The sequence below is a fragment of the Sturnus vulgaris genome, chromosome Z (genome assembly GCF_052056855.1).
Source record: "Sturnus vulgaris isolate bStuVul1 chromosome Z, bStuVul1.hap1, whole genome shotgun sequence".
NCBI lineage: Eukaryota > Metazoa > Chordata > Aves > Passeriformes > Sturnidae > Sturnus > Sturnus vulgaris.
Window position 1 is genome coordinate 64759351 of NC_142283.1, and position 12462 is coordinate 64771812.

Genomic DNA, 12462 nt, shown 5'->3' on the forward strand with positions numbered 1-12462 from the left:
CACTTGAACCCTCATGATCTATGAATTTACACAAAATCTGTGATTCTCCAAATATTTTAGCTCGTCTACTCCTGTCATGTCTTTATTCATTAACTTCAAAGGTGTATCAAGATGGAAGAAAGTTTGAAAATTTTATAACCCTGTTGAAAGTATTGTTGTTTAATGTATACTTACTCAATTCCTTTCCATCTTCAGATTTATAAAATATTGTATAGTTAGTGATAAATCCATTTCTTTTAGCCTTTGAAATCTCATTCCATTTTATTGTAACTTCATTTTTCCCCAGAATGCCTGTATCAGCCACAGGTCCTTCTGATGGCTCTAAAGAGAAGCATTATGAAATAGCAAAAGTAGTAAAATAGTCAGTGTACCACAGTGTTTATCCACTTCTGTTATTTTACACATACCAGTAGCATCAGGGGAAACATATGCATGAGAAAATATGTGACCTTAGTGCTCTGACAGAGTCCTGAACTTTTCCAATTCTCTTTAATTTAGGAATTTTTCTGATAAAACTTCCCTGCATCGATTCTGTCGTTTGCATGGTTCTAGGTGTTACTGTATTCAAATATCTTGAGATCATTAAAAGGCTCTATTGTTACAACATCAGAGAGAGATCAAGAGGAAAATTATCCTTTGTGCACTCATGGTGGGGGACTCAGGTGCAAGGCCACTGCCTTTGCAGAAGGTCTCTGGCTGGGACATCTCCAGCATCTCCAGCGTCCTCAGCCTTGCCCATCACACTAAACAAAGCCTTTCTGCTTACACAATACCACCTCACATGCATTGCTCATAACTTTGAAGAAAGAGTTCTCTCTGTTGCAGTTTTAAAACACAAAACGTCCTTCCCATTCTCTAATAACCTTGAGTGGTGTCACAGCTATCTATAAACAGGAAAGCACTCAAAACACAGTTCTGACTGTACTAGCAATTATTATTCAAACATAAAATACTCCACTGGCTCCCCCCAGTAATTAATGCTCTTTAGTGGTGCATTGTACTATGTGTGCATGCACATTTGCATAGACCTATTCATGCACACACACACCAATCAACATTTTCACATGGAATCTTAAAATTAATGGTAAACTACATTCTTATAGCTTGTTGTATAAATCACTGAATTCACAACAAACTTCCACAAATAAAGAAACTTTATCCCTTTCCCTGCAAAACACTACTTCATTCACAATTTCTACCCAATTACAAACGTCATGTCTTCCTACAATTTATGTGCAAGACTGCAAATATTTTATTACATTATAAAATTTAACAAAAAAGTAGGCTTTTCAAACTAGCCATTTTAAGAGTAGAATTTCCTCATATATTACGAGTGAAAAATGTAATCAAGCATTAAAATCAAGTATAATTATACATCTAAATGAACTGCAACATTCAAGAGAGAGCTAGTTTTAAAAATTATTTCATATTCATAGCTATACTCTTTCCAAATGCTTTGTATACAACACATAAATTTCACAAAATATTAGTGGGTGCAAGCAATGTACCTGTATCACAAGATAATACTTTCTTATAGACCAATTCTGTCACTGAACAGAAGAGAAATCAGGAACTCTGAAACCTGGAGTCTTTTATCCACTATCTTCATCTCTTTTTCCAATAATGGTAGTACCAAATCATTTAAAGATAATACATCCTGAGAAACGGACTACAACACATCTTCCACAACATGATTACTTTAAAATACCTACTTTTTTCTTGAACATAGATTTGTGTGTAAGATGGAGCTGCTACATTCCTTCCATAAAGAGGATACACTGAGATGTTATAGCATACAAATGGTTTAAAGTTTTCTATAAAAGAAAGAAAATAATATTTACATACAATCTCTATGTGATGTTAAAACAGTGAAAATAGACTAAATCACAAGGGAATTCTAAATATACTGTTACTGACTATTTTCTTCAACTCTTTAGCAAGAGCAATATGCTATTATTGATTTGAAAGCTTTTTACTGGCTTTAAAACATTTTTTCATAGTAGTTTTTGTACGAGCACATGGTTTCTGACTCATTTTTCACTACAAATAGTTTGAATGGGTAATTATACTTCAGCATCATACAACTTCTCTATATGAATCCACTTATTCATCTCAAAACACTCTATGGTTTTAGAGGAAGTCTCTATTTTCAAATAACCAGTATAAAATTACACTTGAAGGTAGTATTTTTAATTTCCCATATCTTTATGCTTACTGCTCTGCAGGAGACAACTCTGTCTTATCCATCAGGTTAAAAAGCAGTGGTGTTCCCCACTCTTAACACTCAGGACCTGAGGGAATGGCAACTGTGTCAGGGAGGCTTAGGTTGGATATTAGGTAAAGATTCTTCCACCAGAGTGTGTTAGGCCACTGGAACAGACTCCCCAGAGAAGTGGTCACAGCAACAAGCCTGGATAAATTCAAGAAGTATCTGGACAATGCTCTCAGGCACGTGGTGTGACTCCTAGGGTTTCCTATGCAGGGCCAGGAGGCAGACTTCAGTGATTCTTCTTGGCCACTTACAACTCAGAATATTCTATTATTCTATTATTTCTACACTGATGTTCCAGTCATGCCAACTGCAGATCCTCTTCTAACCAGCCTGACTCAAGGGTACGATTGCCCCAAGTGAGATCTCTCCAGCAGAACTGTATGTTTGAAGACATAGTTTCAGCTTCTGGAAATGAAGTTTTTAACTCTGAACAGTCCAGGAACTAAGCAATCAGCAGGGTGCACCTACTACTTACAGCAACTCCCATCAGCTCTGAAGAGGACATATCTGTAGCTTTACATCCCCTGGAATGAAACCTCCTCTCAAGCTCTGCAGCTTTCTCAGCAAGAATATTGGCTATCAACAGTTCCCTGAATTATATCAGCTTTCTGGTGTTCTTTCAGTCCCTTACAGCTATTGCAATGACCATTATCTATTCATTACTTCAGCTGGTTTTAGTTAGGGTAGAATTAATTTTCTTGCCAGTGGATGGCATGGGGCTGTATTTTGGATTTGTGCTGAACACAAGATTGACAATATAGAGATGCTTTTGTTTTTGCTGAGCAGAGCTCACACAGAGCCAAGGCTTCTCATACTGCCACACTGGTGAGGGGACTGGGAGTGCCTGGGAGGCTGGGAGGAGACACAGGTGACCCTAGCTGACCAGAGGAATATTCCATGTGACATCATACTCAGAATATAAAGTGGGGGAAGAAGGAAGAAAGGGGTGAACATTTGGAGTGATGGAGTTTGTCCTCCAAGGTCACCATTACATGTGACAGGGCCCTGCTCTCCTGGAGATGGCTGAACACCTGCCTGCCCATGGGAAGCACTGAATTCATTCCTTGTTTTGCTTTTTTGTGTGCAGGGCTTTTGTTTCTCTTATTAAACTGTCTTCATCTCAACCTATGAGTTCTCCTGCTTTTACCCTGCTGATTCTCTCTCCCTGATCTCACTGGCAGGGCAGTGAGCAGGCAGCTGTCTGGGCTTGGCTTCTGGCTGGGGTTAAGCCATGACAGTTCTTTTTGGGGAGCCAGGCAGGAGTCAAGCCATTGAGATAATGACAGATTTGATTGGTATGCACTAGACTGAACTCATAGCTGTTAGTGCTGTTCAGCTAGTGATAAGCAGGCTCCTGTGTTTGCCACAGGGCTCGCTTGCCTGATTGGGTATTAAAGTCTAGGACAGTGGGCACTTTTGGCTTTTGCTGCTTGCTCTAGTGCTGCATTGCTTAGCACCTTACTGATTTCTGCCTGATAACATTTTGATAACTTCCACGAGGATGTGCCTGGGCTGGCTGGGGCAGTGCTGCTGTTTCTGTGCTGATGTACTGGACAGGCTGGAACTCCAGCATGAACTTGAGCTGGAGGGATGTGTGAATGAGTGCACAGTGGAGCATCGACCTGCAGCCTGTGGAGGACTCCACACTGGCACAGGTGCATGCCTATTTAAAAATTGTCAGAGGAAAGCTGCATGAGTTCATCCTTGTTTGTTCTTTCCAATCTACCTATAAATACACGTACATCTGTACATTAGAGCTGTAACTGATAAACATACTTTTGTTATTTTTCCACTTTGTAGAATTTGATACATATTGCCACGATCTACCAAAAGGGTCCATCTCCAATTCCTCATACCACTCAACCACGTATTTGGTTGTTTCTGGTTCAGAGGTTATCCATTCCACCACCACTTCTTCATTTGTTGTAGAAGCCATCACTGTTTCAATCACCTGAGAGGCTAAAATTTAACAGAAAATATCAGCAATTCAGTCTTCATAAAAGCTTGAAAAACACATATTCAAGAATTCAAGAACCAGTCTCTCTTTCAGAATTCAAATTTCCCAGTGTGTAAAAATTTACAAACCAAGTTACTACCAATTTTGCAGGTAGCTCATAAGCAACTTTGGTTGAGATGACAAAGGCAATATTATAGGAAAGCAAATCAGCAAGGTCAAGAATGGCACTGAAGCAAAGATGAACCATCAGCCTGCAGAATAGAGGTAATGAAAGTCTGAGTGAAAACCCAGCCTGGCAAAGAAGAGGCAAAAAAGATCTGATGAAGGAGAGAAAAAGAGAGATGTATCTGGTGTGAGGAAAGCACATCACAGTGTGATAAAAACAGAAAAACCTTTGTGGTGGGATGCAAAAGTGGGCAGGGAGGTAGCAAGCAACATCTAGAACAAAATTACATTAAATCTACATATCCAGTTTTCTGATTAGAAATGGAATTTGATTGAGCAGTTCCAGGGAGACACTTGCACTTACATCATGAACAACTGATATTAGAAGTGATTCAAGTGTGTCAAATGCAACGTCTCTGTCAGATCATGACTGGCAGCATGATGTTGCAATACAAGGCTCAAAGCAGTATCAGAATTAAACATAACAGCCAAAGAGCAACTCCTGTGCTAGAGCAGACTAGCTTCCTAACCCTGGCAGTGGGTGGGATGGGTACTCTGGGAATGCATGTGAAATGAGAATAAACACAAGGCTTCTCTTCCTGCATCCACTAACACAACTTGGAGACTTCTATTTATCATATGTTTGAATGATGTTGTTGAATATTCTGCAATAGTACCCTGTGGTAAGCAATCTTATGGGCTAACAAAGGGATGCAAAAGAATTGGGTAACATTCCATAAATTTATTTGAGAGGTGCAAATTTAGGAAAAAACCTAAACCAACTAAAAAAACCCTCAGAAAGTAATACAATAGAAATTCATTAAGACATCACAAAGTATTCATATCTTAACAATTGTATCTCAAGACAAAACCCCCAACAACAATTGATCCATGATGGCAAAATATTACAAGATATACACAGATATATATGACAGAAATCCTTAGCCCAATTTTGCTTCCACTGTATCAGAACTTAAACAGATGTCATGAAAATCACTTTTTCAATAATGAGAAAAATATGACATTGAGAAATCTTACATTTTTCATCAATGGATGGAATCCTCAAAATAGCTTCAGGAGACTCTCCAGCAGAGTTATAAGCAGTGACAGATATTATATGTGCCTCTTCATTTAAAAGTAAGGTGATTTTCTTTTCAGTAGAGTTGTTTGTCCTTTTACGCACAGAAGTCTTTTTTTCTGGAAAATACTGTATTTTGTAGCCTAGAATTCTCCCAGAAGGTGGAAAGCTTTTTAACGGCTGTTAAAAATATATACAGTAGTAAGTGTTTGGCAGTGTTATTTGCACAAGCAAAAATATATGCTGTATTAAATATCAAATTACAAAACTACTATACTGTATTTAGAAAAGCAAATTATTTTCTTCAGACCCATCTTCAGGACAGACAGGCAGAACAATTTACTTAATGGATTTCAAAAGTCAAATGCTGAGATTTGAAATGCAAAGAGCCTTTGGACACTTCACTAGAAGATTAAAGTGAATTTAAACACAGCTTTGGTAAACTGGATTATCTAAATGCAGTTTAAGGACTTTGAGATTTTCCAGTGATCTGAACACAATTAAAATTCACTTTCCACATAGATTACAAAACTCTATTAATCTACCATTCAGTAAACAAAAGCCTTTTCAATTCTAATTTAGTGCAGTGAGAGTTTTGCTGTTTTTTTCTGATAACAGCAAATGCCTCTGGCAGTTATATGTTCTACAACACTAAAATACTTATATACAACATGAGCTACAGGATACCAATATGACTATAAATTCACAAAAAATGTATATACCTTCCACATAAGATGCACAGATCTATTTCTAGATGAGTGTGAAGACTCAATTACTCTCCATATATCCACTTTTCCTGAAGGAGCTATTTAAAGAACAAAAAAAACCCTTGTAATTTATTGCTATATTAAAAAGATAGCTTAATATGGTGAAAACAATCAAAAGGTTTCTCTAATATGGTGAAAATAATCAAAAGGTTTCAAACATAGAGTGTCAGAGAAACTTACTAAAAGTAAGTTTTCTCTTCTGTAGTGCTATGCCTTTGTTCCCCTAATTAGGTACGTCTTCCTTTCCATAAGTTTCTGCTGCTTGCTTTTATTTGTTAAGTTCTAGAGTCTCCTAAAAGATATTTTCTAGTCTTGTTTTATAACTGGCATTTTGATTTCTCTACTTATAATTTATGTAATTGAACATACACACTTCATTACTTTTCTGCTATTATCTTACTTTGCATTGTTAAATCTTGATCTACACTCTTAATTTTCCCTCTCTTCACTGTCTACTCATCTGTTTTCTTCCTTAGCCCTATGTTGTTTCAATCACTTTTCAAATATCCTCCAATAGCTGCTGTTGTCTTTCAGTTTTCCTCTTCTGTCTTTAAACAAAATACACGTGTTCTGTTTAAGCAACAGAATTCAATAGAGGATAATACATAGAATCACAGTTTTTTCCTACTAAATCCTAACGCCTCAAAATGTAACAGAAGAAAACTTTTACAGGTAGGCAGCTTACCTTTTTCTTCTGTGCTTCCATTTTTCTCTCCACTCCATCCACTCCAAAATGCTGACTCATTATTGATACACCGAATGGCAACAGAATAATCTGTGGAGTCCCACAGACCTGTGAGATTACATGATCCTATAGCCTTCTTAGAATTCAGTGAGACATTGACAAATTCCTGAAAATAAATATATGAACAAAAATTATTTTATATAAAATTGTATGCAGATATATGACTTATTTTCTTTAAAAACCACAATAGATGCAGTTTTTGTGTATCTCACCTCACTCTTCTGAAACTCAAGATTGCTTGTTTTATACTTCATTTTTCTGTATAGCACTTTTGTTCTTCCCGTAAAACTCCAGGGTGTGAAAAACTTGATCCCAAACTAGTTCTCTACTGACTAACCTGTGGCTTGAACAGTGTGCAGCTCAGATGTCATTCTGGAGCAGCTGTGCACAGAAGCTGCTGGAGGAATGCAATTCCCACTGGTGGGAAGCAAGCGGTTATTGCTAATGCTATCACTACAACAATGTCTCAACTGCATCCTGGGGCACGCAGTGATTCCCCCACAGTTTGTGAGTCAGATGGGTATTTGTTTCCGGTCTTGTTTATCTTTTCTGAGTTACAAAACCTTCTAGCTCTTAGCCTTAAGAGCTGTGGGCTGTCCCAAAGATTATCAGCATAGTATTAAAATGGAAAGGCTAACGAAAAGACAAAAAATTCTGGTACCAAAAGGTAAAAAATAAGATGAAGCATGTAAGTGGTGGAGGAAGATGGAAGTATGAGAAATAAATGATGTGGTATCTTTTCAGAAAACTAATGACAATGTGAGTAATTTCTTTATCTTAAAATAGAGCCTCATTCACTTCAACACTCACAACAACAGGGCTAAAACACAGTGAAGAAATTCTTTGCTTCCATCAGTTGAAGCTTTCAATGAAAAGTGAATTAGTCTATAACAATGCAGACTGTATTGTAACAATCTAAAACAACTACAACAAATGCAGGCATCCAGTCATATGAACACTATAATGGGACGTGCACTTCCTAATGTAACTGAAGATTTTAGTCTGTTCTGATCTCAAGAAACTCACTGTCAAAAAATACCTGCTTCTACAAGAATGGATTCAGGGCTCTCTAAACCATTGTAAGTGACAGATTCTGCAGCAAATCTACAATACAAAGGGCTCAAAACTATTATCAAACTTTGGAAGAACCTGACATAGAATTGGAGATACCTCATACTAGATTTTAGTTACTTTGCCAAAAGGCTGTTACCAATATTGCATTATAATTAGAAACTTAGAAATTTAGTATATGCAAGTACAAAACCAGTAAAAACAGTTCACACCAAAATATTTAGACTGGTTTGGTCAGGTGACTTTAAAGGACAAGAAGATATTTGTCATTTGCTCAAACATCTTTTAGTTAGGCTTATTTGGGGATTGGTTTTGGGTTTGTGGGTTTTTTTGCATATATGTGCTGACAGAGAAATAGCTCCTATGTCTTTACTAGTCATGGATAGCTTCTGTTTCTCCTGGAATGTGAAAGGCAGGTGTGAGCTGAGGAAGCAAATGGACATAGACTGTATTTGATAGCAAGAAAACCAGACAGGTGATTTCAAATGCAGGTGCTGAAAAATAGATACAATGCACAATAAAGCCATAGCCCTCCAAGGACTACGGGGTCCTGTCTAAATGAAAACACTTGGAAAGGACCTCATAGCATTTAAGTGTCACAAGGACACCAGTGCCTTGGCTCTAAAAGGATAAACATTTCAAATAGGTCTTTTACACAGTCATTAGTTTCATTTCTAATACCTGACCTGGACCTGAACCATCTTGCCCATCCAATTATCCTGAATATTATATTCTGAATCCAAGAACTAGTACATCATATTAACAGTAATGATGCTTGAGAATGTGAGAAGGATGCTAGTTAGAAACATCTTTAATATTAGAAACTTCTTAAAGCTGCAATGACTACCTTGATGGATTTTTCTCTCCCCAAATTATACGTATAATGCATAAAATAGTAAGATCAAGGCAGATATCTCAGTTCAATGAACTTAAAAAAACAATCCAAGAAACTTGGCCAGTTCTTTAGTTTGGAAGAAGAAACAGTAAAACTACAAACACAATCCCTTCTATATTGAGGACCATAGGAACAGGTCATCTGAAATATGAAAATACTGGGGTTTTTTACAACTATTCCATTTACGTGTCAGAAAGAGAGACTGAAAAAATAACTTCCCTTATTTTCCATCTTGCAAAATCCATATTTTCATTCACTGTGAAATAAATTTGACATCATTCCATCTTAATAAGATACAAATACTGTGGTTCTGAGTGAGTGCGGTTTTCAACATCAGAATGCAAGGGAAAAATAAAATATTGTTACTGACTGCATGTGTAATCTCTTGGCCGGGGTCATCCCTCATCGTTCCACAGAATAACACTGAGAAGTATGATATGTACCATAACAGATAATGACCAAAAGAGAAAGGACAATTAACCCAAAAACCAAACAGTGCTCTTAAGATCATGCACCCTGATAACACTCCACTAAAATAACATTATCATCATTATTTCAAACAACTTGTTATCTTTTTTCTATTTAAATTCTTATAATACTAAGAAGTTAGTCATAAAGAAACTGGCATGCAAAAGAAGAATAATATAACTTACAGTAAAGTTTGAGTACAAGTTTCTGTATTGAACCTGGCAAATTATAGGTTTTAAAGGGATAATCTTCTCAGGCATTTTCCAGGTTACCGTAAGTAACTGCTTTATACCAGGGATTTTTTTAACTGAAAGTATTTCAGGAGGGGCAAATTTCTCTAGAATGAAGAAATAAAAACATTAAGAGAAGAAAATGCTTCTATAAAAGTTCAGAAATTTTCTGTCTGTGTGTGTTCCAAGAAATTAAATCCTTATTTCAATAACATACATCCTATCAGAGTATTCATGTGACAGTTTATTTTAAAGACATAATTCTACATATGGGAAACTATATTCAAGGGAATTTGCACCCATAACTGATTTAATTACATGGGACTTTGAACAACTTGGTCTAGTGGAAGGTGTCCCTGCCCACCCAAGCCTTTCTATGATTCTGTGATTCTACTCACAAACCTCCTCTCAAATAGATGTGCAGATATCTTTCATTTGTATCAGCACTGAAAAATATTACCCAGAGAAAACAGCAGGAAAAACAAATTAAGCAGAGCTGGGATGTCAAAGACAAGACTGAACAGCAGATGAGGAAAGAATTCAGCTGAAAAGGATCTGTGGGGGAGAGAAGTGTAAAGCAGATGATGGGAAAAGAATGGACTAGCAATGAAAAAGATATGTCTGAGAGAGAATGTGAAGAGTAATGAGGAGTCAGGGCAGGTCTGAACACAGGAATAAAGGATATAATTGATGATTAGTGCTGCAGCAAAAAGTAGTCAGTTATAAGGGTTACTGATTAACTACACCACCAAAAAAAGAGGAGAAGCCCAGGACAGAGGGAGAAGAGGTAGACAAAGTATTATTATTGTTCCTGTATGCAATCATTACTGCACATAGAACAGGTGGGGTTTTTCAACATTCCCAAACAGAAAGCAGAATATCAGAGCAAATGGTTGATGGCCCTTGAGAAATTATAGTATCACTATTCATTACAGCCAGGTGTTGCTCTGATACTTGGTACCACTCAGAAATTAGAGTCCAAGTACCAATTAGGTTGATTAGAAGTTTTAATACATGGCCTTTACTTATCAATAATTAAAAACTTAGTAATTTATAATGGATGTTTCAGACATCAGTTAGCTTAAAGAAATACTGTTGCAGTTACATGCTGCATAGCATGAAAACAACATCCTGACCACCTCACAGTAAGATCAAGAAACTGCTGAAAATTGCTGCTCTAATGCCAACCAGTTTGGAGAATTTTACAAGGAAAGGTCATAAATTAAATCGTTATTAATTCTTTTTTAATTACCTATTTTTTGCAAAGGTATAGGAATACAGTCTGTTGAGGATTCACCCAAAACATTTTTAGCTTTCACCTGAAAACAAAAATCATTACTATAAGCATTGGATGGAGGAAAAAATGAACACGATTCTGTTGCATTCTGGCAGGGTGTGACTGAATATGGAGAATGCGTCCTAAAAAGAGAAAAACAGAAGTAGTTAGAAACTAGAGGAATTTCTTCGAATAATTCAAATAAATTGTTAGGTTATTATTTATATATCTTTGAGGTTGCAAGACTTTGTTACTAGTGAACATCTTTACACACCACGTTTGTGCAAACTAATTTCCTAATTTCCGTGCCCCCTTGTACCAGTGCTTTTGTAGTCACATGCTAAACTCAGCTGGATTTGCCTGGAAACAGTTCTACAACCCAATTCACTTTGTGGTTAATAAAAAGTCCGTGCTTATTCAGGAAGAAATAATATTGAAATGTGCTTTACAAATGCAGCTAAGTTATAAAATATAGAAACACCAGAAGTACTAAGAAATTTCCATATTAAAAAGATGGAAGCCTAAAATGTCAAAGCTAAAATGGAGATAAAACTAGAGAGGTTTTCCTACCCTACAATTTAAATTAAAAAGATAGTATACACTAGTACAATATGAAAAAGTACCCCTCCATAGTCTGAATTCCTTCTCATTCTCAAGGATAACCTTAGGCATTTTAGAAAACTTTTCATGAAACAATATTACCTGGAGTCTTGGTTAGGCAGAAAAAGAGCACTACTAGAAGCAGTACTATGAAGGACAGATTGACAAGTGCATCTGGGACAAATCTGTGTTATCACCCTCAAAATCCTATCTGAGATCTGCCTTGGAACAACACTGATTTCATAATTTTCACAGTCACTTATGAAAAAGAAAGCTCCTAACCAACATTTAAAATCTAATAGAAATGGAAAGAAGCACAAGTATCTGTGCTTCTACACTGAAAAGCATGAGATCAAATAATATGTATTTGTAAACAGAAATCCCTAAGATATCCAAAAGGACAACTTTGGATTTTTTCACTGAAACCTTATGACTCCAAGGGTCACTAGGCTCACTGCTACTGGAGTCAAGTAGAATATAAAGCAGTGGCTAAATGAATTTTGATTGGAATTTTTTTAAGCAGATGAGGAAAAAATCTTTTTTATGCACCCAAAATGAGGTTAGTTCATTACATAGAAAGTTGCTGGGAAACTCTGCCATAAAATGCCTCCATTCTCCATTCGTGTATATGGTCACTCAACTTTCAATCTTATTAGTAAAATTACTTCAAAGGAGCAAGTGAATATCAGCTCTGGTGTAAATATTTCTCTATTGAAGATTGGTTGAGAATGCTTATTTCCTTTATACAGCACACTAAAATGATATCAGACTGCAAGTATTTTCAACAATTACCAATTCTGATTTAATCAATTTAAATTAGTGAGAAATGCCAAGACTCCAGGCTCCATGATGATTTAAGGTCTTCTTTAAACAGAAGTCAGGATGAGAAAGGAAGAGAGCTGGTTGTCATATCCCAGCAACCCAGTGCCCAGTATCTC

The 12462-nt window shown here is 36.5% G+C and overlaps 1 protein-coding gene across 3 annotated transcripts in view; it reads right to left on the reverse strand.

Annotated features, from left to right (window-relative positions):
* The window catches only part of LOC106859625 (interleukin-31 receptor subunit alpha), a 59261-nt gene that overhangs the window by 8350 nt on the left and 38449 nt on the right, over positions 1-12462 (reverse strand). For all 3 annotated transcript variants that reach the window (XM_088156767.1, XM_014887042.2, XM_088156766.1), the window contains 8 exons: positions 10901-11067; positions 9604-9755; positions 6925-7090; positions 6195-6277; positions 5433-5652; positions 4049-4231; positions 1713-1814; positions 175-321 (listed from right to left, as the gene is read on the reverse strand). In XM_088156767.1, coding sequence (XP_088012893.1) covers positions 175-321; positions 1713-1814; positions 4049-4231; positions 5433-5652; positions 6195-6277; positions 6925-7090; positions 9604-9755; positions 10901-11067 — 1220 coding nt within the window. The remainder of the gene's footprint in view (positions 1-174; positions 322-1712; positions 1815-4048; positions 4232-5432; positions 5653-6194; positions 6278-6924; positions 7091-9603; positions 9756-10900; positions 11068-12462) is intronic.